General features: G+C 42.2%; 1 protein-coding gene across 2 annotated transcripts in view; it reads right to left on the bottom strand.

Moving 5' to 3' along the window:
• Positions 1 to 299: 299 nt before the first annotated feature.
• The window catches only part of PIK3R4 (phosphoinositide-3-kinase regulatory subunit 4), a 29,466-nt gene continuing 5,719 nt past the window's right edge, over positions 300 to 24,046 (bottom strand). For both annotated transcript variants that reach the window (XM_081164328.1, XM_081164329.1), the window contains exons 3-20: positions 23,237 to 23,370; positions 22,548 to 23,130; positions 21,686 to 21,820; positions 19,512 to 19,733; positions 17,527 to 17,700; positions 16,299 to 16,444; positions 14,681 to 14,884; positions 13,676 to 13,877; positions 12,012 to 12,211; positions 10,249 to 10,459; positions 7,495 to 7,660; positions 6,088 to 6,252; positions 4,833 to 5,044; positions 3,832 to 3,963; positions 3,385 to 3,485; positions 2,116 to 2,204; positions 1,567 to 1,675; positions 300 to 909 (exon numbers count right to left, since the gene is read on the bottom strand). In XM_081164328.1, coding sequence (XP_081020454.1) covers positions 739 to 909; positions 1,567 to 1,675; positions 2,116 to 2,204; positions 3,385 to 3,485; positions 3,832 to 3,963; positions 4,833 to 5,044; positions 6,088 to 6,252; positions 7,495 to 7,660; positions 10,249 to 10,459; positions 12,012 to 12,211; positions 13,676 to 13,877; positions 14,681 to 14,884; positions 16,299 to 16,444; positions 17,527 to 17,700; positions 19,512 to 19,733; positions 21,686 to 21,820; positions 22,548 to 23,130; positions 23,237 to 23,370 — 3,356 coding nt within the window. In that variant the 3' untranslated portion in view covers positions 300 to 738. The remainder of the gene's footprint in view (positions 910 to 1,566; positions 1,676 to 2,115; positions 2,205 to 3,384; positions 3,486 to 3,831; positions 3,964 to 4,832; positions 5,045 to 6,087; positions 6,253 to 7,494; positions 7,661 to 10,248; positions 10,460 to 12,011; positions 12,212 to 13,675; positions 13,878 to 14,680; positions 14,885 to 16,298; positions 16,445 to 17,526; positions 17,701 to 19,511; positions 19,734 to 21,685; positions 21,821 to 22,547; positions 23,131 to 23,236; positions 23,371 to 24,046) is intronic.

Raw genomic sequence — 24,046 nt, 5'->3', positions numbered from 1 at the left:
CAACCGTTCCAGCTCACCCAACTCATCCGAAAGTTTTATTGGACACCCTCCACCCCTCGATCCCACATCCTCCACTTGATAAACATCCTTATGTATGTAATTGTGCCTTAGCAGGTCACTTTTTATGTGGGTTGGATTTCCACGCCACATTATAATGTTTGTAGACAGAAACCACACGGATCCAGCAATTGTGAGGAGTACATGGGATTTAAAATATGCTAGGGTTGGTATATTGTGAATGAATGTTTCACAGAGGATGCTGCTTGTGCAGTCTGCCACACAGCTTTGGCACACAGGACTGATCCAAACTCTTTTTATTTTTTCATTATTAGGTATACAGGGATTTGAATATACATGAACAATAGTGCAACCATTTTATCGTTCTTTCTCATTCGCTCAAGTAAATAAAAAAACAGTCAGTTTACATAAATATTGTTGATGTAACAGATTTCTTCATGTGATAATAAACCATCTTTTAGACTTCCAAAGAATAACATGGTCAGAAGTTAAGCGTGATGTCTCCATTTTAAACTGCATTTGCTTGGTTGTTTCATAAAAACGCTGCATGAGTCACTCTACTTTAATACAATGGCAGGTTCTGAAAGGACCACTGGTCACCATCATGAGCTTTACAATCCATCATTTTATGTTCTCGAAGCAATTCTTCAAAAGATACTCAATCCTGTCCTGTTTCTCTTTATTACCTGTATTTACAGTTCCTATAGGTCAGTGCAACTTTTACTTCCACACTTTGACAATGCCATCTCGTGATGCAGTAACTATAAATCCTTGAGTGGTCTGAAAAGTAGCAATGTCTGTGATAATGTCATGATGCCCAACTGGTAAAGACTCGGGACCCCTTCGAGGGGTTTCATCAGTGGGGCCCACCTTCTGCTTGTTTTGAATTTCCTGTTGAAAAGGGGAAATGGTGAAACGTTGATGACTAAATCCTTTCGGTTTCAGGTGCTTTCCTGTTTTGCGTTGTATTTAACTGTTTTTATTGAAAGGTAAAGGTAAAGGGACCCCTGACCAATAGGTCCGGTCGTGGACGACTCTGGGGTTGCGGTGCTCATCTAGCTTTATTGGCCAAGGGAGCTGGTGTACAGCTTCCAGGTCATGTGGCCAGCATGACTAAGCCACTTCCTGTGAACCAGAGCAGTGCATGGAAACGCCCTTTACCTTCCCGCCAGAGCGGTACCTAGTTATCTACTTGCACTTTGACGTGCTTTCGAACTGCTAGGTTGGCAGGAGCAGGGACCGAGCAACGGGAGCTCAGCCCGTCGCGGGGATTCGAACCGCCAACCTTCTGATCGGCAAGTCCTAGGCTCTGTGGTTTAACCCACAGCGCCACCCACGTCCCTGAAAGGTGCTTTCCTGTTTTAAGCCCACCAAGTGCATACTGGATACACTCTTTATTTTGTTACATGCAAATTTGACAGTTAATCCAGAGCTGTCGAGTTTGCTATGTGGAATATGAATGTGCTCACAGATAGCTACTGCCTGCAGTGACAGTGGAACAATTCCCACTTTCCCAGGTCTGGGAATGAGACTTGCGAGCAACTATACCTGAACAACTTCTGTGCCTTCAATGATCTTCCTATAATAAGACACAGATGGGCTGCTTGAACTTCCAGCAACAATGTAAGACCTCTCAGGGTATGCTAAATCCCAGAACCTGCAAAGAACAAAGGCGACAATATAAAACCTAAAATCTTTGACCAGAATCCTTCCAGCCTTTAAAACAGCATTGCAGCTATCATAAGGAAAGCGGTATAGGGTCACATCACAGGCCCGTCTACCCTGACATCAGGTGACTAGAAAATTTTATTCTATAACGCACTTGTGGTATATTTCTATTTCAAAGCCTTACAGTTTGGTGTTCAGGTTTACACAAAAGTGTAAGCAAGGTTTAAACAAAAGTGTAAACCATCTAACACACACTAAATCTGGTAGGTTTCCTCCTCCCACCAACCAGTTTGAATCAATATGTTAGTCAAAGAAATTCTGCACCTCACAAGTTTGGTTGGGTTTTTTTTACTTCATATGGGATTTTTATGCAGAAAGGGAAACTCTAGCTTCTGTGGTGGTGAGATATCATCATTTCTTAGATTTTACCTTATCTTCATGTCTGAACCTGCTGTCAGTAATATAGGATTTCCATCTGCTGGGCTGCAGTATATTCCATGAACACTATGAGGTGAAGGCTAAAGGGTGGGAAAATAGGGGTTTTTTTCAACAACTGGTGTTAAAGTATGCTAACTTTTAAAAATTGAGTTATCTTAACAATCATGTCATTAAGGAACTAATCCTGAACACCTTCACATAGCTGTAGCTTCTAATGAAAGACACTGAACTTCAAATTACAACTATAAACAATTGCTTTTTTGTTTTCTTTTTAATAAATCAAATCAAAGTTATGAAATAAATTGAAATCTCAGGATAGAAAACAATACAAGGAGAATAAAAACAGCTGTTGAGCATTTAGCAAAAGAAAATTATTCAAACAGTAGTAGATAAAAACACTAAGGCTGCAATCCTGCACTTATTCACAAGTATGTAAGTCCCACTGGTCCCCATAGCTCTTACACCTGGGTAAACGTGCATAGGTTTGAATGGTTGCAATCTTATGCACACTTTCTCAAGAGTAAGCCCCAATGAGGACAGTGGTACTTACTTCCAAGTAAGCTAGGGTTGCTGCCAAATGTCAGGATTTCCCCACTGATTTGGCTGATTTCCCCTTGGACACTGCTTGTGACTGCAGTATTCCAGATACGTCCGGGAAATTCGGAACGTATGGCAAGTCTAAAGTAAGCAAATAGGGGCTAAAACAGAGACAGGTCAGAGTGATAGCCAGGCTTTTATGTTTCGAAATGGGGCTCAGCAACTGCCTCTTCATCCAAGAATCCTATGTGTAATTCAGTGCCTGCAAGCATATAATTCAGCCTGAAATCTAAATGATTTAGTCTGTAATCTACATCTTCAGACTGAGTCTGAATGCAAACCTTAAGGTTGTATTTTTTAATCCCCTCTGCATCATCTCCCCAATTTCTGCTTCGTGTATTATCTCGCCTAATGAAGAGTTCTGAGAAACTGAAAGCTTACATCGTTTTGTTTGGTACCACTATCTGGGCTTAATACACTTGCCCCAAGCTACACAGGGCTTTAGAAGTTAACATCAGTGCTTTGAATTGCACCCGGAAGTACACAGGAAGCACTTTCAGAATTGGTAAAATGTATTTTGCCTAACCCAGTATAGATAATGCATCTCTTTTCAACTGAAAACATAAAACTTTGGCATGATGGGCATTTAATATCCACCAAAGGACTAAAAACTACATAGGCCTGTTTTATTCTGCTCAAAACTTTACAATCAGAAAGCCAAACCTGATGTTCTGAAAGAGGTGGGGCAGTGCTGGCCCATAAGGTGAAGCGTCTGTCGCCTGTTTCCATATCCCACATGGAGACTTCATTATTGCCTTGAACAGCTACGGAAAAGCCATGAACAACGGTTATAAACCAAAAGTGCAGAAATGGGGGCAGACTTACATCTTAGGGTTTATTTCTTGCATTATAGTCTAGCAATATAAAAAGGGATGAGGAAAACGAGTTACTTGGCTGCTGACAGCACTCATTAAGATAAATGCTTTTGAAGACTGTCCCTTAGCAACCGCTGGAGAATGCCCTCACTTATTCCAACTAAACCTAAGGAAGAACTTACAGTACAGTGGAACAGAATCCCATAAGAACCTTCCTTGGAGGTTTTTAAGCAGAGGTTGGGTGGCCATCTGCCATTTTGCTAGTGCTCTGATAGAGAAAGAGAGTGAGCTCTACCTGCAATCACCCACGACTGGGAGAGGGGATGCATAAGCAGACGTCTGATCCGTGCTCTGGAAGGATGGGAATGGCTAGAGATGGGTAACTGAAATCTCATGTCCCAGCATGCCATGGTACCACTGCTTGTACCTTGTAAAGAAAAAGAGACTATCAGCCACAATCCTAGCCCTACTGACCAAGGAGTAAGCCCCATTAAATTCAATATTTACTTCTGAGTAGACTTGTAGGGACGCGGGTGGCGCTGTGGGTTAAACCACTGAGCCTAGGACTTGCCGACCAGAAGGTCGGCGGTTCGAATCCCTGCGATGGGGTGAGCTCCCATTGCTCAGTCCCTGCTCCTGCTAACCTAGCAGTTCGAAAGCACGTCAAAGTGCAAGTAGATAAATAGGTACCGCTCTGGCGGGAAGGTAAACGGCGTTTACGTGCACTGCTCTGGTTCGCTAGAAGTGGCTTAGTCATGCTGGCCACATGACCCGGAAGCTGTACGCCGGCTCCCTCGGTCAATAAAACGAGAGGAGTGCCGCAACCCCAGAGTTGGTCACGACTGGACCTAATGGTCAGGGGTCCCTTTACTTTTACCTTTAGACATGGTTAAGACTGAAGTTAATGACATTTTAAGCAATGTCCACTGGCCCTGATTATACACATACTGTGCCAGTATGCCTAAGGTTCAAAGACATTTTTGATTTCCGCTAATCACTTACACTTTTTATCTTTCGCAAAGAGATTTAGTGCACTTGCCCCTTGTAACAGCCCTGAATAGCAACTCACTGGGAAACCAAGGAGAGGACATGATCTGCCCAGATTAAATCCATAACAGAAAATGGAGTTGAAGTCAAATCCACCCATCTCTCCGGCAACCTAACTAAACTGCCCCTCTTGAAAGCAAACTTGTTGCAGTCACTCCCCACAAGACCTGCACGAAGAGCAATTTAATTTATACAGTGATTCTAAATACATATAATTATTAAATGGGGGAAACACAAAATGCATCTTACCGATACAAAGCCAGCATTGATGTATGTCTACAGCAAATGAGGTTATAAGTCCCAACCGTAACTCATGCTTCAATGTCCAGGCATTATTAGAAGATCTCAGGTCCCATCCCACTAAGGAACCATTCACAGTGGCGTACGCCAACACTGACTGGGCTCCTGAATTGAAGTGATGCATGTCGACGACACAGCCATCGTCCCTCTGATCTAAAAACCTGAGTAAAGGAGATGACAAGATGGGTATAATTCATTGAAATGTCACAGGACTTCAAATTGTCCACACTTTTGCTTCTTTTGCCTATAGCCTTCCACTCTACTGATGCATATTTGGCTGGAACTACTAATTCTGGATCTGAATGGAGATTCTGTACCTAGTTATAGCAGATACTTGTTTTATCATTCATGCCCCAAGTATTCATTCAGCCCTCTCACAAATCTTGGAAAAGAATGACCTCCCTGGCAAGAAAAATGAGAGGGCAGTGTAACAGGAGCAAAATGTTCTCTGCATGTCTCTATCTTCCTCAGTGCCCACAATAAACTCAATATCTGAATGAAGGAACTCAGGTGTAGCAGAGGTGTAGCCAGAGCCAGATTTACGTATAAGCTAAACAAGCTATAGCTTAGGGCTCCACTCTCTTGTGGACTACAAAAAATAAAAGGGAGAAAAACTGGATGTACATTTCCAAAATATAAGATAAGTTCAACAATTATTTTGATAAAATACATATTTTGTTATGTGCAAATGGCTTTAGATACCTATTAGGTCCATAAATTACAGCATACAGTAGTACCTTGGGTTAAGTACTTAATTCGTTCCGGAGGTCTGTTCTTAACCTGAAACTGTTCTTAACCTGAAGCACCACTTTAGCTAATGGGGCCTCCTGCTGCCACCGCGCCACCGCAGGAGCACGATTTCTGTTCTCATCCTGAAGCAAAGTTCTTAACTTGAAGCACTATTTCTGGGTTAGCGGAGTCTGTAACCTGAAGCGTATGTAACCTGAGGTACCACTGTATATTCAACACAAAAAAACAGCGACAATTTGTTGTTGACAAAGGACAGCTGAACATATAAAGGGCCCCATTACCTTCAGTAGCTTAGGGCCTCATCAAACCTAAACCCGGCCCTGGGTGTAGTACCTACACACATTCAGGAGAATGAGGTGGCAAGAGTAGATTATACCATTTCAGGCTTCTAATATGAGCTTGCTAGTGAGCCCAGCAGATACCCAAAGGGATGCATCAAAGGATTGATAAAAACCTGCTTTGTATTGGATGGATCTTAGGAGACTTGGGTAGTTTTGAAGCTTCAATCCCGAGAAGTTGAATAGCTCCATTATCTGAAGCTACAGCCAGGTAATGAGAACCCTGGCAAAATGTAAGCGTCATCACACGCCCTCCAATCCGGGAATATGTCAAGATTGACCTGTCGTAGAAAGCAGAAAGGACATAGTTCAAAGACTGCTAGATTCTAAAAATCTACACAAATTGAACAGTAAGGTCCAATGAAATATCAAATAGACAACTAAATTTAAAACATCTCTCCTATCATGGCTTGTTCTACAGAATCCTGGGAATTTGCAGTTTTGTTAGGAAAATGAATATTTTCTGTTAAGAGATCCCCTTTTCCATCAACTTGGGAGAGAAATTACAAGTTGGATCACCTGATATAATATCAGCTGAGTTATGATTGGATAGGAATATATTTATTATTTGAATTGGGGGAGGGAGACACGAACAGTGACACAGCAAGTACGTTTTACATAGTAAGCAATCAACGAATTGTATTTTCCATTCAGTGAAGTTGTTTGTCTTAACTCAACTGGTCCCTGCAAGTGTTCAGTAGTCCTTCATTTGGTTAGGAGAATAAGTGACTACTATTTTCTGGAATTTTTGTTTCTTTTTCCTTTTTAATCTGGAAGGGGTGGGTATGTGAAATAACAGCTACAGACTCCCTATATCTGAACATCCCACTCTGCAGCTCCTTATTTTATGTTGCTGCTGGAGAGCAGCAGCATTCCAAAGCCTGGGAGTAAAGATTCACCTACTTCCTGGGCAAAGATTGTGATCCATCCCACTTAACTCTTCAGCACCTCTTTAACAATAGACATTTAGCATGTCTGCAGAAAGCATTATCCTATGATTTTTTTTTAATGGTTGCTTTGGCTGAGGTATGAACAATTCACTTTTAAAAAACAGATTTTGTTTTGCCCCCACTCAGTCTATCCCCCAGACCATTTAATTCCTGAGATTGTGAAACCTTAGGGAACAGAGCTATTGGTGTTTAAACACAGTGCTATAAGCCACGCTGAGCCCATGTGATATTTATTTTACTTCAGCTCTTCATTCACTGTTTAAACACTGAAGAGTCGAAGTGGATAGAGATAGAGCAAGATAAGTAATAAATATATATGAATAAAGGGATGGTGTAAGTCAAAGGAAATATAATTTTAAAATGCTGGATTCTGTTATTTTAGTAACACATCTGAACGGCAACATCCAAGAGGATTTCAAACACCATTGCCAATGAATAAAAAATAAAAAAATAGTGAGCATGTGTTCTTAAGCTACCCAGATGGTAGCAAAATATTTGTGTTGGTGCAAAAGTTTTAATCTTATTTATTTATTATTTATGAGTATCCTGCCATCCTGTGGTGTTACACATTACCTAGTAGTAGTCGTCTTGCCCTCCATTTTCTGACTGTTCCATATTTTCACTGTTCCATCATTTGAACATGTGGCAAAAATTGAATGTTCATCAGAAACTCTAATGCGGTTCACAGCAGACTTATGCTCATGAAGGTGAGCAACCAGAAGTCCTTTAGGATGCCATCCTAAGGAAAGCAACAGAATTTTTCCCCATTAATATCAGCGGTGAAGCAAACACATGCAGGAGTTCCGTTTGCAAAATGTCTCACACATGGGACTTTAGACTGTGACAACTGTATATATCAGCAATTACTAGATCAGGATAAACATGTAATATATTTGAAAGTGAACAGGAAATGCAAGATTTACTTTTCAAATTGTTTTATAATGCTTTGTCTTTTCGACAAAGTTAGCATCGTTACTTTTGAATGGACAGGAGCTTGTTTAAATATTTCAGAAATGTGCAAAGAATTAGAAAGCATTTGGCCAAGAAATTTAACTAGACTCTCAAGCCAGTAAACATCTTGCATGCTGTTTGCTTCTAGGAATGTCAGATGCTACATGGAGACTAATGAGTTATAGGATTAGGATTACGTGTCATATATCACTTACAAAGTACATGAAGGATAAATGTTGCCATGTTTCTGGCTCTCTTTTCTCACAGATGGAAAACTAAAATATATCTTAGCAGTTTTACAATGTAGATGCACTTCAATTCCAAATTCATCACAGAGTAGAGACAACTATTCAAAGGCCTTATTTTATGTACTGGGCAGCATACAATTATTCATTTAGCACGTTCTTGTTTGGCTGTCAGGTGACAATGAAAACTAACTGCTTCCACAAGCTTCTGATGATTGCAATGTCTGCTGTTTTATGACAATATTTAAGTTTTGTAAATGGGTGTGATACCCCATTATGATGGAAAGGTATGGTGTGAATATTTTAATCAAAATAATACAAAACTATTTGTGTGAAAAGTAATTCAAAAGTGTCCACACAAGTAGATATTTTGTACCTGCAAAGGACCAGGACACGTACTTGTATATATACTATTATGTTACGTAGCATGTTCTCTTTTAAACAAGATTGCAAGTTTCCTGCTTGGCTCTGCCTACTACAATTGACAGAGCTACCTTAATTTTGTTTGTTTCTTTCGTCACATGCCACCTAACAAAGCTAAGTTCCAAACTACATTCAGACAGCACTGGTTCAGCAGCTCTGTAGCAACGACATGCAAGTGATGTTTGACAAACTATAGTAGTAGTAGTAGTAGTAGTAATAACAATAACAACAACAACAACAACAACAATAATAATAATAATTTATTATTTATACCCAGCCACTCTGGGCGGCTTCCAACAATTAAAAGCTTCCCTAAACAGGGCTGCCTTCAGATGTCTTCTAAAAGTCTGGAAGTTGTTTTTCTCTTTGACATCTGGTGGGAGGGTGTTCCATAGGGCGGTTGCCACTACCGAGAAGGCCCTCTGTATGGTTCCTTGTAACTTGGCTTCTCACAGAGAGGGAACTGCCAGAAGGCCCTCGGTGCTGGACCTCAGTGTGGACCTCAGCTGAACGATGCAGGTGGAGACGCTCCTTCAGGTATACTGGACCAAGACCATTTAGGGCTTTAAAGGTCAGCACCAACACTTTGAATTGTGCTCGGAAACGTACTGGGAGCCAGTGTAGGTCTTTCAAGACCAGTGTTATGTGGTCTTGGCAGCCTCTCCCAGTCACCAATCTAGCTGCCACATTCTAGATGACTTGTAGTTTCCGGGTCACCTTCAAAGATAGCCCCACATAGAGTGCATTGCAGTAGTCCAAGCGAGAGATAACTAGAGCATGCACCACTGTGGCAAGACAGTCTGCGGGCAGCTAGGATCTCAGCCTGCGTACCAGATGGAGCTGGTAAACAGCTGCCCTGGACACAGAATTGGCCTGTGCCTTCATGGACAACTGCGAGTCTAAAATGACTCCCAGGCTGTGCACCTAGTCCTTCAGAGGCACAATTACCCCATTCAGGACCAGGGAGTCCTCCACACCTGCCTGCCTCCTGTCCCCCAAAAACAGTACTTCTGTCTTGTGAGGATTCAACCTCAATCTGTCAGCTGCCATCCATCCTCCAACCGCCTCCAGGCACTCACACAGGACCTTCACTGCCTTCACTGGTTCTGATTTGAAAGAGAGGTAGAGCTTGGTATCATCCACATACTGATGAACACCCAGCCCAAACCCCCTGATGATCTCTCCCAGCGGCTGCATGTAGATGTTGAAAAGCATGGGGGAGAGGACAGAACCCTGAGGCACCCCACAAGTGAGGGCCCAGGGGTCTGAACACTCATCCCCCACCACCACTTTCTGGACACGGCGCAGGAGGAAGGAGCGGAACCACTGTATAACAGTGCCCCCAGCTCCCAGCCCCTCAATCTACAAGCCACTAAAACCCCATTCAGGCATTACACACTTAAGTAGAGCAGAACAGCAGGAATAAGTGCACTACCTCCACTCCCACCAAGCTGGAGGCTGACCTGTCCGCAAGCAGGGAGCCTCCTCCACTTGTGAAGTCTCCCCCTGTAATACAGAGCCCTGGTTTCCTGCTAACATGTTCTATTTCTTTGCAAACAGACCAGCCAAATTGGACTTCAGAGGACACAATAAATAGAAATACAACCCCATGCCAGTAGACCTTGGTGTCTGCAGGGCTAAAAGGGGACAGTTTGGTGCTACACTCATAGCAGCTCTGGCCGTATGTCAAGAGTATAGCAAGTATTACCTGGAGGCGGTGGCTTGCTCTCCCATTCTGCATTCTCCATCATCTGCTTGGCAATTCTTTCCGCGTTGCACTGTTCACGTTTCTGCTGTATCAGCTGCTGAAGTTCCGTTTTACAAGTAGTAATGCGCAGCTGGTATGTGGAAGGCGAAGCTATATTGCTTAACACTTGTATGGTTGGTTTTCTGGCTTGGACAACAGTTCCATCTGCTGCCTGAAAGGAATAAGCCCAGTTGTGTAGTCACGTTTAGAAAACGCGATCCGTGTTTTATGTTTCAAAGGAAAGGGCGACATCCTCTCTTCTATAATTCAAAACCAGCTTCTGCATCAGAAATCAACTTTACAGGCAGCGGCCGTTTTGCACGGGGTTTCCATTCCCGATCCCCACACGTGTTGGCAGAGTGTGTGCCAGCCCACCCCGACCCATATTTGGGCCACTTCCAGGTGTGTGTGATCACGCATCAACCAGATGCACGTGAAACAGCCGCTGCCTGTACTCCAAACTACCATTTTACTAATTTATTGCTTGTTTAATTTTATTTATTTATATCCTGGATTTTTCCCAGTCAGATCCCAAGCAAGCCCAGGTAAACAAGACAGATTTTACCTGACTCTTTAAAGACAGAAAAGTTGGTGCAAAGTGAGGCACAGGTGGACCACAACCATAGAAAACGACCTCCCCAGTAGACAAAGCTCAGGTGCTGAGGGCGCCCTGAAAAAGGTCTCTATGGATGATCTCAAATATAACTTCCAGAAGGATAGCTGTGTTAGTCTGCTGTAGCAAAACCAGCAGAGAGTCTTGTGGTACCTTAAATGCCAACACTTTTATAATGAGAAAAGCTTTTGTGAACTACAGTGGTGCCCCGCAAGACGAATGCCTCGCAAGACGGAAAACTCGCTAGACAAAAGAGTTTTCTGTTTTGGAGGTGCTTCGCAAAACGAATCTCCTATGGGCTTGCTTCGCAAGACGAAAATGTCTTGAGAGTTCCTGCGGGGTTTTTTTCCTTCCCCCCTTTTTTCTAAGCCGCTAAGCCACTTATCAGCTGATCCAATAAGCCGATAAGCCGCTAAAAGCCGCTAATAGCGCTAATCCACTAATCTGTCAATGGGCTTGCTTCGCAAGACGAAAAAACCGCTAGACGAAGAGAATCACAGAACGGATTCTTTTCGTCTTGCGAGGCACCACTGTACTTTATCAGACGCATGAAATGTGTGTATGTATATGTGTATACACACACACACACACACACACACACACTTAAACATAAAAAAACAGATGCCCATGATAACCTAATGCAAAAATATTTTGACTGTTTGAGCAGACTCTGAGCTGCTCTATGGAGCTGTAAACTTCACCAAGCAGGAGTGACACCACTGATCCCACTCACAGGTTCATTTAGCCCAAGACACAGGTCAGTCAAGAGTTCTGTATCTTACTAGTGGGTTGTTGGCTTGACAATTCGCTTCAACATCTGATTCACCCCACAACATCCAAATCAAAAGCTGATTTGAGTTCAGAAGTTGTAGTTTCAGGACTATTAATCTTGTTTAAAAATATTATTTATTCATTATTAATTAAATTTATAAACCGCCTTTCAGCTGGATATCACAGGGCAGTTTATAGTATAAAAAAATAGATCCAGAGTCTATTTCAAAGAAATGATTGAGCATTGAGAGTAAAAATAAATTACTCTATGTTAAAAACTATTGGCAGCTCTTCTAATTCTATGGTAAAACACACTAATTAAAAAAAACCCCAGAAGTACCTGTGGTGAGGATGACAAAGGAGCACAAATGCCAGCGGAGGACTCTGACCGAAGAGATTTCCCACTCTGAATGGCTTCTTGATCTGTGGCTTGGCTGTGGCCTTTGCTAATTGGCTGAGGCATGTTAGAAGGTTCCAGAGAGCCAAACATACTCTTCCATTCCTCATTTACATTTGAATCTTGTTTTACATGTTTTCTAGCTGAGGTCAGCAAGACCCAAAAGAAGGATCACAGTAAGATTTTGTTTATAACAAAACAACCAAAATGTACAGTATAAGCAGAGTTTTGAGTTACATAACCTGATTTATTGTGGCATAATGTTAAACTGAGTGCTGGATCATATAAATCAGCTGCTACATGACTTGGGCAAAAGTTTCAATCCATCACCAGATGAAATAAACTTGGAATGCTTAGCCTAATTTCTGCAGATGACCCATGTCATCTGTATTTATACAGATCGGTGAATGAACCTTGTGGTTTTTTGCAAGGTTATGCTGGCCTTAGCATTACGGAAGTAATTGTTCTAGAATGCCAAGTTTGTGGTGGTGGTGGTGGTGGTAGGGAAAGAATCATGTATCTCCAAGATGGTTTTTCAGGCCGTTATGTAAACACATCTAAAAGTTAGAACAGACACAGCCAAGTTGGACAAATAGGGCAAAATACACAGAAACTTCATTTCAATATATTGTGCCTACCTAGCTTGAAAATGGGTTTCCTTATGACACTTTTAATTCACATGATTTTTACTTTTTTACAGCCAACTACAGCTTCATATACTGCTGCCAAAGTTAAACTATAAAGGTAAAGGTACCCCTGACCGTTAGGTCCAGTCGCGAACGACTCTGGGGTTGCGTGCTCATCTTGTCCCCTCATCTTGCCAAGGGAGCCGGCATTTGTCCGCAGACAGCTTCCGGGTTATATGGCCAGCATGACTAAGCTGCTTCTGGCGAACCAGAGCAGTGCATGGAAACACCATTTACCTTTCCCACTGGAGTGGTACCTATTTATCTACTTGCACTTTGAGGTGCTTTTGAACTGCTAGGTTTGCAGGAGCTGGGACCGAACAACGGGAGCTCACCCCGTTGCAGGGATTCGAACCGCCGACCTTCTGATCGGCAAGCCCTAGGCTCAGTGGTTTTAGACCACAGCGCCAACCCCGTCCCCCCAAGTTAAACTATACAAAGCTATAAAAACCTGTCCATTTTCCTATTTTACATATATTTGAGTAGTTTAGCAGGAAACTAGACTGACAATTGGAGAAACATGACTGGAGGCTGTGAGAGAATATCTTGTAGTCAAGCTTGGTACAGAACCTCCATCCTCATATATTATACTAATTCACACAGGCCTATAGATCACTCAATAAGCCAGCGCAATCACTTGTTATATGTGAATTGCTTCCATTAAGAAAACCTTGAGTTTCACATGAAAGCTTGATGGCCCATTCAAATCTGCAATGTTTCATCCACTAAACGATAAAGACGTATGTGAACTCAAGATGTTAAATTTCGCCTTCAGTCCGAAGAGTTCAATGTAAGCAGATATTCTAGATGTGAATGGAATGTGTTGATAGTGGACTCTTCCACGTCTACTATAAGCATTTTAAATCCTCCAATATAAAATTATAAACAAAGCAACAATGCAAATTACAAGACCATACTAACCGCGTTTATCATCAGACTCCTGCTTAGTTTTAACAAGATCAACTTGTCTCCCAGTTATACCCAGAGCTGCCAAGTCTATCACTCCTTTCTGGGCGCTGTCATGAAGGTGGCTCTGGTCCACTATGTTGGCCTTCGCTTTGTTGGACTTCAGCATGAAGTCTCTTAAGGCTAGCAGCTTGTCTTCTTCTTCCTCAGTCATTCCCTATCCCAAAAGAAAACAAAAAAATAGACAGTTCATCAAGACAGAGCAAAGATTTTCAGTTTTTAACATGTGGCAATTGGGCTCAAGAGGGTTCAGGATATAAAAGTTAGATTTACAGTGTAACTAAAGAAATGTGTGGCTTTGGCTGCCACAATAGAACAGGGCACCTTTTTTAAATAGGGACATTGGAAACTGCCTTATACAGAGCCAGGCCATTGGTCCATCTAGCTAAGTAGTCTTTTACTAGCTGGCGCTGGCTCTGCAGGTGTCTCTTTAGACAAGAGGCACTCCAAGGCAGTTTCTATGTAAACATCCCAGGAACTGAATGTGGGGCATGCAAAACAGATACTGTGGCACTGAGCTATGGCCCTTCCCCAAATAATGGTCAGAATGTTGGAAGGTCTGTTGTGGGCTGCCCAGATACGAAAACATTTGGGAAATCAAGCCAATATGACTTCTATGCAAGTTCTTATGCTGAGAGAGCTCTTACTCAATAGGAATCAATAATAAAACAGAATAATCTGGGACGAAGACCAACCACATAGTTTTGGTGACTATCTGATAAGCTTCCTGCAGCCATGGGTTCCTAAACAGAACTTCCATTTATGCACAAGCCCCACTGAAATGTAAAAGGACACCATTGCTGTTTCATAACTCAGATTCATTTCAATGGGGCTTGTGCAGGAGAAATTGTCAGCGCCGCTGGCAAAGTACTACTTTGATGTAGTACAGATGCTGAAACAATACATGTCCTTGCTTTATTGTGGATTCTCAGCACTACCATTATAGCAGTAAGAATATACTTGAGAAAGTAGCTTCTTCAACAGCTGCACAATTGCTGGATCTTCAGGGGGAGGGCAGTCGGGAAGAGCGCCATTCCTTTTCTTCTGACGAAGTTGTAGAGTTCTGAAAAGGCTTCCTATGTCCTTGGAACGCAGAGCGTAATCAAATATAGAACGGCTTACAGGCTCTTTGAGGACGCTCAGTAGGACTATTTCTTTATCTATCTGTAATTCAGGACAGGGAGCAAGGAAGTAATCAGATGACCATAGAAATGCAACTGAGGATTTTTTCTTCTTGAGGGAATGAGTGGGAGGTCAGGTCTAGACACTGACCTCAGTGGTAGGTTTTGAAAGAAAGGGGACTGGCTGGTAAGTTTAAAAACTTTGCAAATATCTACTTCTTTTATATCAGACTATTTTGAGCTAGTTACTTTGGATAATATTAAATTACTTTTTGTTATTTGTGCAACACTTTTTAACATGTAAAGGACTGCACAAGTCATACTGTGGTTTCCCTCGCAACAATCATCCGAGGAATGAAAACTACACTTTGCATTTAATGCAGGAAAGAGGAATCTGTGGCCCTCCATATGTTGTTGGACTCTGGCTCCCATCAGTCCCAGCCAGCATGGTCAGGGAACAAGGATGGTGGGTGCTGGAGTCCCACAACAACTGGAGGGTCACAGGTGCCCCATCCCTAAAATGAAAGCTGAGAGCTAATCAGGATTTGCCCAGGGCCTGTTTGAACTATCTGGGCTATTTTATTAAAATGCTCCTCAGACCTGGCATGCATTTTGGCATGGCTTTGTTTGTTCCTGCTAACAGTTTGTTACACAACAGAACCTAGGTAGGATGGGTTTGTATGCATGATGAGCTGGGTCACACGTTGCACTGGCTGGTTTTGCATGAGTGGGGGGAAGCATCCATGTCACAAATCCCCCCTGTCCCTACTGAAATAATATATTTGAGTACTGAAAATGCATTAAAGGTGAAGGGACCCCTGACCATTAGATCCAGTTGTGGCCGACTCCGGGGTTGCAGCACTCATCTCGCTTTATTAGCCAAGGGAGCCGGCGTACAGCTTCCGGGTCATGTGGCCAGCATGACTAAGCCGCTTCTAGTGAAGCAGCGCAGCACACGGAAACGCCGTTTACCTTCCCGCCGGAGTGGTACCTATTTATCTACTTGCACTCTGACGTGCTTTTGAACTGCTAGGTTGGCAGGAGCAGGGACCAAGCAACGGGAGCTCACCCCATCGCGGGGATTCGAACCGCCGACCTTCTGATCGGCAAGTCCTAGGCTCTTTGGTTTAACCCACAGCACCACCCGCGTCCCTTGAAAATGCATTAGGGATCACCATATTCCAGGTTTTCTCACCTCCACCAGCAGTAGCCAATGAAATCAGGCTCGGACAGCAAAATTCACATGATGCTTTTGCATCATGTGGTAAGCCCTTGCAGCAAAGGTAGGGAGGGTTCACCACTGAGATGCTGGCATTCGCAGCACCTTCTTGATCATCCTAATATCTAACGAAGCTTTCAGAGCCAGGGCATGAAGATATTAAGCTAAATTATTTTCAAGCCCTTTATATGCTGCAATTCCAAATGAAGGAAAGGTGCTTATCTAGTTGATTCCTTACCTGTATTATTGGCTGAGTGATAAAAGGATGCAGGTAAGGCATGAGTTTGCAATAAACATCAGCAATATTCAAATGTTGTGCTACAACAGTTATAAATCCTACTGCTCCATAGCGTATCCAAAGATTAGGGTGGCACAGGAATGGTGCTGCAGAAGGAAATGAACAAAAAGAGAGGAAGCGATTTTAATTGATGTAAGTCATGCAATTAAAATTCTAAAAACAGGAACAAGTTCACACTCACACACATACTTCAGACTAAATTCCAAAGGAGATCCAACATAAAATAACACCAAATCAAGTTCACATTAGGATCTTGCCTCATGGCAGACACCTACCCTGGACTTTTGTTCCATTCTGACCTGCAACTGTATTATTACAGTTAAAATAAATCAAATGCCCTTTTTGCCTTTCCTGAAAACTCCCAAGCTCACTTCTTTCAGCAAAGGCACGAGCACATTTTTAAATGACATGACACTCAATATGTTTGACTCAGGTGGTCCCAGGAAATTCACTATCCATGAATTTTGTTGTGTAATGGCCCATTATGTGGGCTAGATTTCAATATCTTTTTCCAACTAAATGTGTCTCACAGACCACTTCCTTCAGGAAACCTTCTTCCTATAACTGGCACCTGTCAATGTCTCTCTCCCATGGGGCTGCTCCATGCTTTTCTTCCCCAAGCCCATGAGAGCAGACCTCTTCAGCCTTGCAGTAACTAACCATCTTGCTAGTCTGTGACATTCCATTTGGCACTTCAGGCCAAAAAGCCATTTTTAGTTGCCTTGCCAACCAGCATTTGGGCACTGTAAATAAACATTATTCTGTTCAATTCCAAGTTGAGACTCGGTTGTCTTTGTTAATTTCCTCAGGTTATTTAAGTGTGGGTAAGTCCTTCATGTGGCATTTAATGGACTCAGGATCTCTATGGTTTGTGTAACATGTGAACTAGAAGATGTGTAGAACTGGCAACAAAGACTTCTCAGCTTTCCAAGGCTGGAATCCTATACACAGTCACTTTGAAATAAGCCCTAACATTCCTGAGTAAAAAAGCATAAGGTAAGGCCAAGAACATAATACACACTGAATGACAACTGCTTAAATGTCATTCTGATTAGAAGTTCACAACTAAGTGATGCTATATACTGGATAATGAAGTTGGCAATATAAACGGCATGCTAGACAAAAGATTGTTAAAAGTAGAAAATTGCTGCTAGGGGAGCAGGCTTACCGATATCACAGGCAAACTCATAGATATGTGGTTTCTGCAAAAGTCCTAATTGGCACATACAGGTAAGGGCATTGAGGGCCTTATATATGACAAATTCTTCTGCATCACTGAGCCCTTGCTGGAGCAGAGGCTTTAGAATTGAAGAGCTTTGCCAGCCAACATAAGCAGCAACACCTGTAATCATGGCAGAATAAAAACAAATTACAATTCCTAAAAGCTAACGCAAGTAGAAATATCACATGCAAGCAGGGTTAACTCATGCAATCCTGAAGAAGGGAAAAACCCAAATAAGTAGGGTTCAATTTGAGCTACCCATGAGCTTCAGTGCTTTTCATCATCAGGTCTCATCTTAAATCTATTTTCCACCATTAAATACAGTGCTATCTTGGTTCTCGAACTCAATCCATTCTGGAAGTCCATTCGACGTACAAAACATTTGCAAACCAAGGCGCGACTTCTGATTGGCCCCAGAAACAATGCCAACAGCCGAAACAGACATTCGGCTTCCGAAAAACGTTCACAAACCGGATCACTTACTTCCAGGTTTTCGGCATTCGGGAGCCAATTGGTTCGTCAACTAAGCCGTTCGGGAACCAATGTACCACTGTAATGGATTCCAATGCCACAAGATAATATTATGGCCACTAGCATAGATTACTTTAAGATTGCCATATAGTCATGCCAGATAGATGTATGAGTTGTAAGAGTGAAGAATGGGACTTAACGTATTTCTGATTAAAACACGTGAGAGATAAACATCAAGAGATGGCATGTGACTATATTATCTCCCTTGTGAGCTGCTAGGGAGCATCCAACTGGGTACAGAGAATTGCACTAGATATACTGTTGGTCATATCCACCAGGGTAATTCATATGTATTTATTATTGTTACTCAAACATAAGATGATTCAGCTATTATTGCCACACTTTAGGCCAGGCATGGCCAAACTCGGCCCTCCAGATGTTTTGTGACTACAACTCCCATCATCCCTAGCTAACAGGACCAGCGGTCAGGGATGATGGGAATTGTAGTCCCGAAACATCTGGAGGGCCAAGTTTGGCCATGCCTGCCTTAGGCTTAGTCCTTAGTCAACCCTTCCTCAACCTGTGCCCTGCAGATGTTTTGGGTGTTTCATCAGCCCTGACTACTGGCCTTGCTGGCTGGGGCTGGTGGGAGTTGTAGTCCAAAACATCTGCAGGGAACCAGGTTGGGGAGCACTGCCACTCAAACACAGACAATTAGTCATATAAGCAACTGAAACCTTCTTAATCCCCCAATTAAAAACTAACAGACCCTCATTTCATACACTGAAAATCTGCTTATAAAAAGCAAAAGGTAGCTGTGCTAGTCCCCAAGAAAAAACTATGAATTCCACAGTTGGAAAATACCTTTATGAGGATCAACCAATAAATTTACAAAAATGTGGCAAATTTTCAAATTTTCTGAAAGTTTTCATCAGACAAGGTAGTATACAAAACCAGAGGTGTGGGGGAAGACGGATATCTGTAAAGACAATTCCTACCCAAGGGGTCTAAACTAAGGTCACCACTGTGCCCAAAACATAGTATAAAACATGCCTGCCTCCTTCACCGTACATGTTGCTTCAACACTTGGGGTGACCTTGCCTGCAGTAATAGGCTGATGCAACTAGTCTTCCATAGATTAACTAGGCTTATTTACTTAAAATACCACCCTGTCTCTTCCTAAAACTTCTCCTAAATGTTGGCTTTGAGGTTAAAGTGTCTTCTGTGACAGGCCTGAGGGACTGTGTTCCTTCCTTGTGCTAATTCATTCTATCAATCTGCACATAAAAGGAATCCTGCACACACTACCCCTTGATTTGTATAACGTCTCATCTGAAGAACAGTTCTGGAAAACTTGAAAGCTTACCACATTTCTGTGACTTTGGGGTTGGTCCTAATAAAGCTATCAGCCCAAATGTGACCCCAGGATAAAAAGCTGGTATTTGTTGTCAAGCACATACCCACTATGCTGTCAAAAAATGCTCCTCGTAAATGCCAGTCATTCTTATCATTGAGAAAGGTGATCATATGGGAGAGGAGAACGTCGTTGGCTTTTTGACGACCAAAAAAGACACAAAGGCGAGTTATTCCATTTTCCATCAGCGTCTGCTTCACAATGTTTTCAGGGTCGCTCAGCAAAGTGACAACTTTCTGTTGGACCATTTCATGCAAGGCCTGAAGCTCTACAAAGAAGACCATAGAAAAAGGTTAAGGAAAAACCAGATGTGACTGTGTTATCATCCTTGTGATGTATTATTTGCACTCAGGAATCCCGCCTTTTGTTGGTCATTATTTTTGTATTATTTAATATATATTTTTAAAATATACACACACACACTCATATATATAACGGCATTAGGCCATGGGTGGTCAAAGGCCATGGGTTGGGCCCACAGCATACACATCAGGGCGCAGTCACAGCCCCACATGAACTACAACACTCGCATTGAGTTTCTATGCTTTCTTGTTCTAAACTGGTTGAGGTTATGGTATCCAATTTGCTGCACTGACAATGTCACTGCTTCTAAAGGAATCATGTATGCCAGGCATATCCAAATTTCAAGAGACTGAGATCTACTCCCACTATAAAAAACTGGCAGTGATCTACCAGAGTTGTTGAACTTTTTTTAGGGAGCCAAAGTTTTCTTTGGGGGGCACTCCGTGATCTACTTCGATCTACCATGGACCCCCCGCAATCTGCCAGTGGCTCGCGATCTACCTGTTGGATGTATGTGGTTATGTGTGTAAGTAGATCAGCAAATATGCAGAAAAAGCACTATGTTAACAACACCCAAGAAATTCAATTTTCTGGCCATTCCTATAACTTCAAAGGTTACTCTAGGCCTGCTGTGGCTTGAGGAGCACAAGGATAAAAGACTGCCCTTCAGATGGCAGGGGAAGGGATAGTGGATAGAACAGAGAAAGAGAGAATGAGCAGAAGCAGGACCAGCACGCAATTGTGGGTAGAAAAACATTTTGATCAGGAGACGAACCTCTTGTGGGTAGCTTTGTGTAGCCTTGGAGTGAGAGGTTTAGAGTAGATGCGCAACATTGAAACTGAAGGGACAACTACAAGTCTCCCTGACTATTTGCTCAATTAAATACCTTAGATTTTAGAAACTAGGAAGCAACTCCTCTTTAGAGGTACTTGCTGCACAGAACCTAAAGTTCACTTTGCAAACATTACGTTCCTCATACACTTCAGTGTTGAGGATATACCTGTGCACTTACGCCCATTGGAGTGATCTCCTTAACACTATAGGGAATATGGAAGGCTCTAGTTTAGGGATGAGGAACTTCTTTCAGCCAGAAGGCTACATTACCTCATCAGCAACCTTCCAGGGACACATGCCAGTGGTGGATGAGGCCAGAGGCAAAAGTTGATGGAAAAATTGATATGACTCTTAACTTTGTACAATAGGCTATATTCCAGACACCCAAGTGCTGGAGATTTCTACCTCCCACAAACACATCTAGCTATCCAAGCAAACAAGCGGGATTATCACAGATAAAGGTCACTCTGCCACTCTGATTGATAAGGGCTTGATCAGGGCACAAAGCAGGGCAATGGGAGTGGTGTGGCCTGGGGAGAGTCCAAAGGCCAGTGAGAAAGGCCTGGATTGCTAAATCCGCCCCCTGTGCCTCATGTTCCCCACTTCTGCTTTACATGCAAAACTCTATTTATTCAAAATATTTTATCTTCTTTGAGCAGCTATTTTTAGGCTGCCTTGTAGGACAATGTTTTCTCTGTGCTCTGTCAAGTTCCACAGAGCTTTAAAATGCCAAGAAGGGTGATGGCTATCCTTAAATCATAATTTCTTGCTAGGATGATCACCAGTCTGATTTCCTGAAGGACTGGATAAAGGTATCGCGGCTTGACTGTGGCACTGGTCTTTTGGTGCCTCTTTCTCATTAGGAATTGGGAGATTATCTTAAATCCCTACTGTAGCTCTCAAGAAGCGGAAGTTCTCAGCATCCTTCTGGAATCTGAACCATAAAGATGAAAAAATTAACAGTCTCTTGAGTCTATGCATGTTCATTTGGACACAACAACCACTACATCCAATTGGGCTTACTCCCCAATAAGTATTCATATGAGCATGCTCTAAGTAAAGGAAAGTGAAAGATACATTACCAGTATCATAATTTTCACTTGGATGTGTTGCATCATCCATTTCTTCACTATTTGGTTCATTCTCCATGTTCAAGTTTTTCAACTGGACAAGTTCTAGGAATCTCAGAGCAGTTTCTGCCAACAGTGCTATGTTTTCTGCAAATATCAGAGCAGGATGTAAGAGACAGATAATCCAAGTTTTTTTAAAAAAAAAGATTAACAACAACAGCAACAGTGGCAATAGTTTTAAGCACAGGTGATATGTGATTAAAATGTGAAGTGTCTCAGAATAACAGCATCTTATACTGGCTTACCCCAGACATAGAAAACCAAGCTTGAACTTTGAGAAATTGCTTCCTTTACCAGTTTTTTGGAGGCAGGGCATGGGCAAGAGCCACCAATGATGCCCATTTCATGTCTGTGTCATATGGACCTCGGCACGACCATCACATTCTGTGTGTGAGCTCCAAGAGACCCCTCACTGTCTACTGGCAAAAACAGAATGCAGGACTAGACAAACTTGTTTCAGATCCAAAGAAACTAATGATCATTCTGGCATACTTGTATCAGAAGCACAAGTAGCAGGGCACACTCCTGGTTGGTTTGTTATTTTTAGAGCAGTGAGACAGGCAGATGGTAGGACCCAAACATGTTCTTGCCATTGACATTCTGGCCTATTTATTTAATTTAGACACAACAGGTCATTCTGATAATTCCTTTTTTTTTTATCCCCCAAATTCTCATACAAGGAAAAATAAATTCAGCACTAAATAAAAATCTACATTTGCAGACACTTCCCTCTTTATTCCAGTTGTGATTTTAAAAAAGAAATGCAATGACATCAAAGAAAACCTTCCCCAAAGCCCCCCATCTCCCCTCTTACCAGCATAAGCCAGTCGGACAATAGTGGCTTCATCTTGGGCCAAATGTGCAATACCTGGCAAGATGTACTCTGGGTAGATATTGATATCATTACGTGGTACTTCTTTGACCAGAGCAAGAACTTTAGTGAGTGTCCTAACGGCTTCTGCCCTTACTCTGGGCACAGAGTCATTGCTGAAATGCAAGAGATAAGGCGTGATACGATCCAACAGAATTTCCACACTTAACCTGGGTGCCAACTGGAGAATCAGTTCCAAAGCAGCCAGCTTTGAATCACAGTATTTGAGGGTCTGAAGGCAGGACGTTATCACCGACACCAAAATGACCAGCCCATTTTCCTTTGTCTCTCCTTCAGCTTTTTCAGTTTGGTCATGCCCACAGAGATTATGGATAATGTTGTCCAGATCTTTACGTATAACGAGAATGCGCTCATCTGCAGATACAAAGGTTTCCTTGGCAAACTGTGCCATGTAAGGCTGGAGGAAAGTATAAAATATTTCAGGAAATGCGTTGTTTCGTTGTTGTTTCAAGTAGTCTTCAGCTGCTAAACGTTTTTCTGGTTCACAGTGGATCATCTGGGTAACCTTCAGATAAAAGAGAGCAAAAAGAGCAAGGTGAAGGCAATGCTTTATTATTAAAGTAGGTATGGAAAATGCAATAAGCCACTGTAAATAGAATGGAATTAGTTACCAGTTCTCTAATACTCCGGTCTTCAATTTTATTCAGGACTTGTTCAGGGGAAAAGAGGCCATTTCTATACGCCAAAAGCTGTGACAAGTCAAACAGAGGTACACCTTCTGTAAAGAGCTCAGCTATTACGCAACCTGGAAAATACAGAACAGCTTCCTGAGAATTATTTGGTAGACATCTCTTGTTTCGCCTGCTCATAACCAAAGACTATAAAAGATGGAGATGATGTCACTTTCCAATTGGCCACACATTCCTTTTCAAGTTCGAGCATTTAAGAAGACATCACTTCTCTCCACCTCTATAGTTCGTTCAACTTCCAGCCCTCAGTGCTCTAGTTACCAATATAGAACCATAATCCTGCACTCCAAAAACTGACATCAGGAGGCTGATGAAGACTTCAGCTTGCAGCACAGGAACTTGCTTTTTCTAACTCTATTGCTATAATAAATACTACCACTAATAATAATAATAGTAAATTAGTAGTACAGTGGTACCTCGGGTTAAGAACTTAATTCGTTCTGGAGGTCCGTTCTTAACCTGAAACTGTTCTTAACCTGAAGCACCACTTTAGCTAATGGGGCCTCCCGCTGCCGCCAGAGCACGATTTCTGTTCTCATCCTGAAGCAAAATTCTTAACCCGAGGTACTATTTCTGGGTTAGTGGAGTCTGTAACCTGAAGCGTATGTAACCCAAAGTACCACTGTAGTAGTACCTTGCCCATCTTACTGTGTTGCCACAGCCACTCTGGGCAGCTTCCAGCATATATAAAAACATAGTAAAACATTAAATCTTAAAAAGCTTCCCTATACA

The sequence above is a fragment of the Podarcis bocagei genome (assembly GCF_964188305.1).
Source record: "Podarcis bocagei genome assembly, chromosome: 12".
NCBI lineage: Eukaryota > Metazoa > Chordata > Lepidosauria > Squamata > Lacertidae > Podarcis > Podarcis bocagei.
This window is presented reverse-complemented; position numbering and strand designations above follow the sequence as displayed.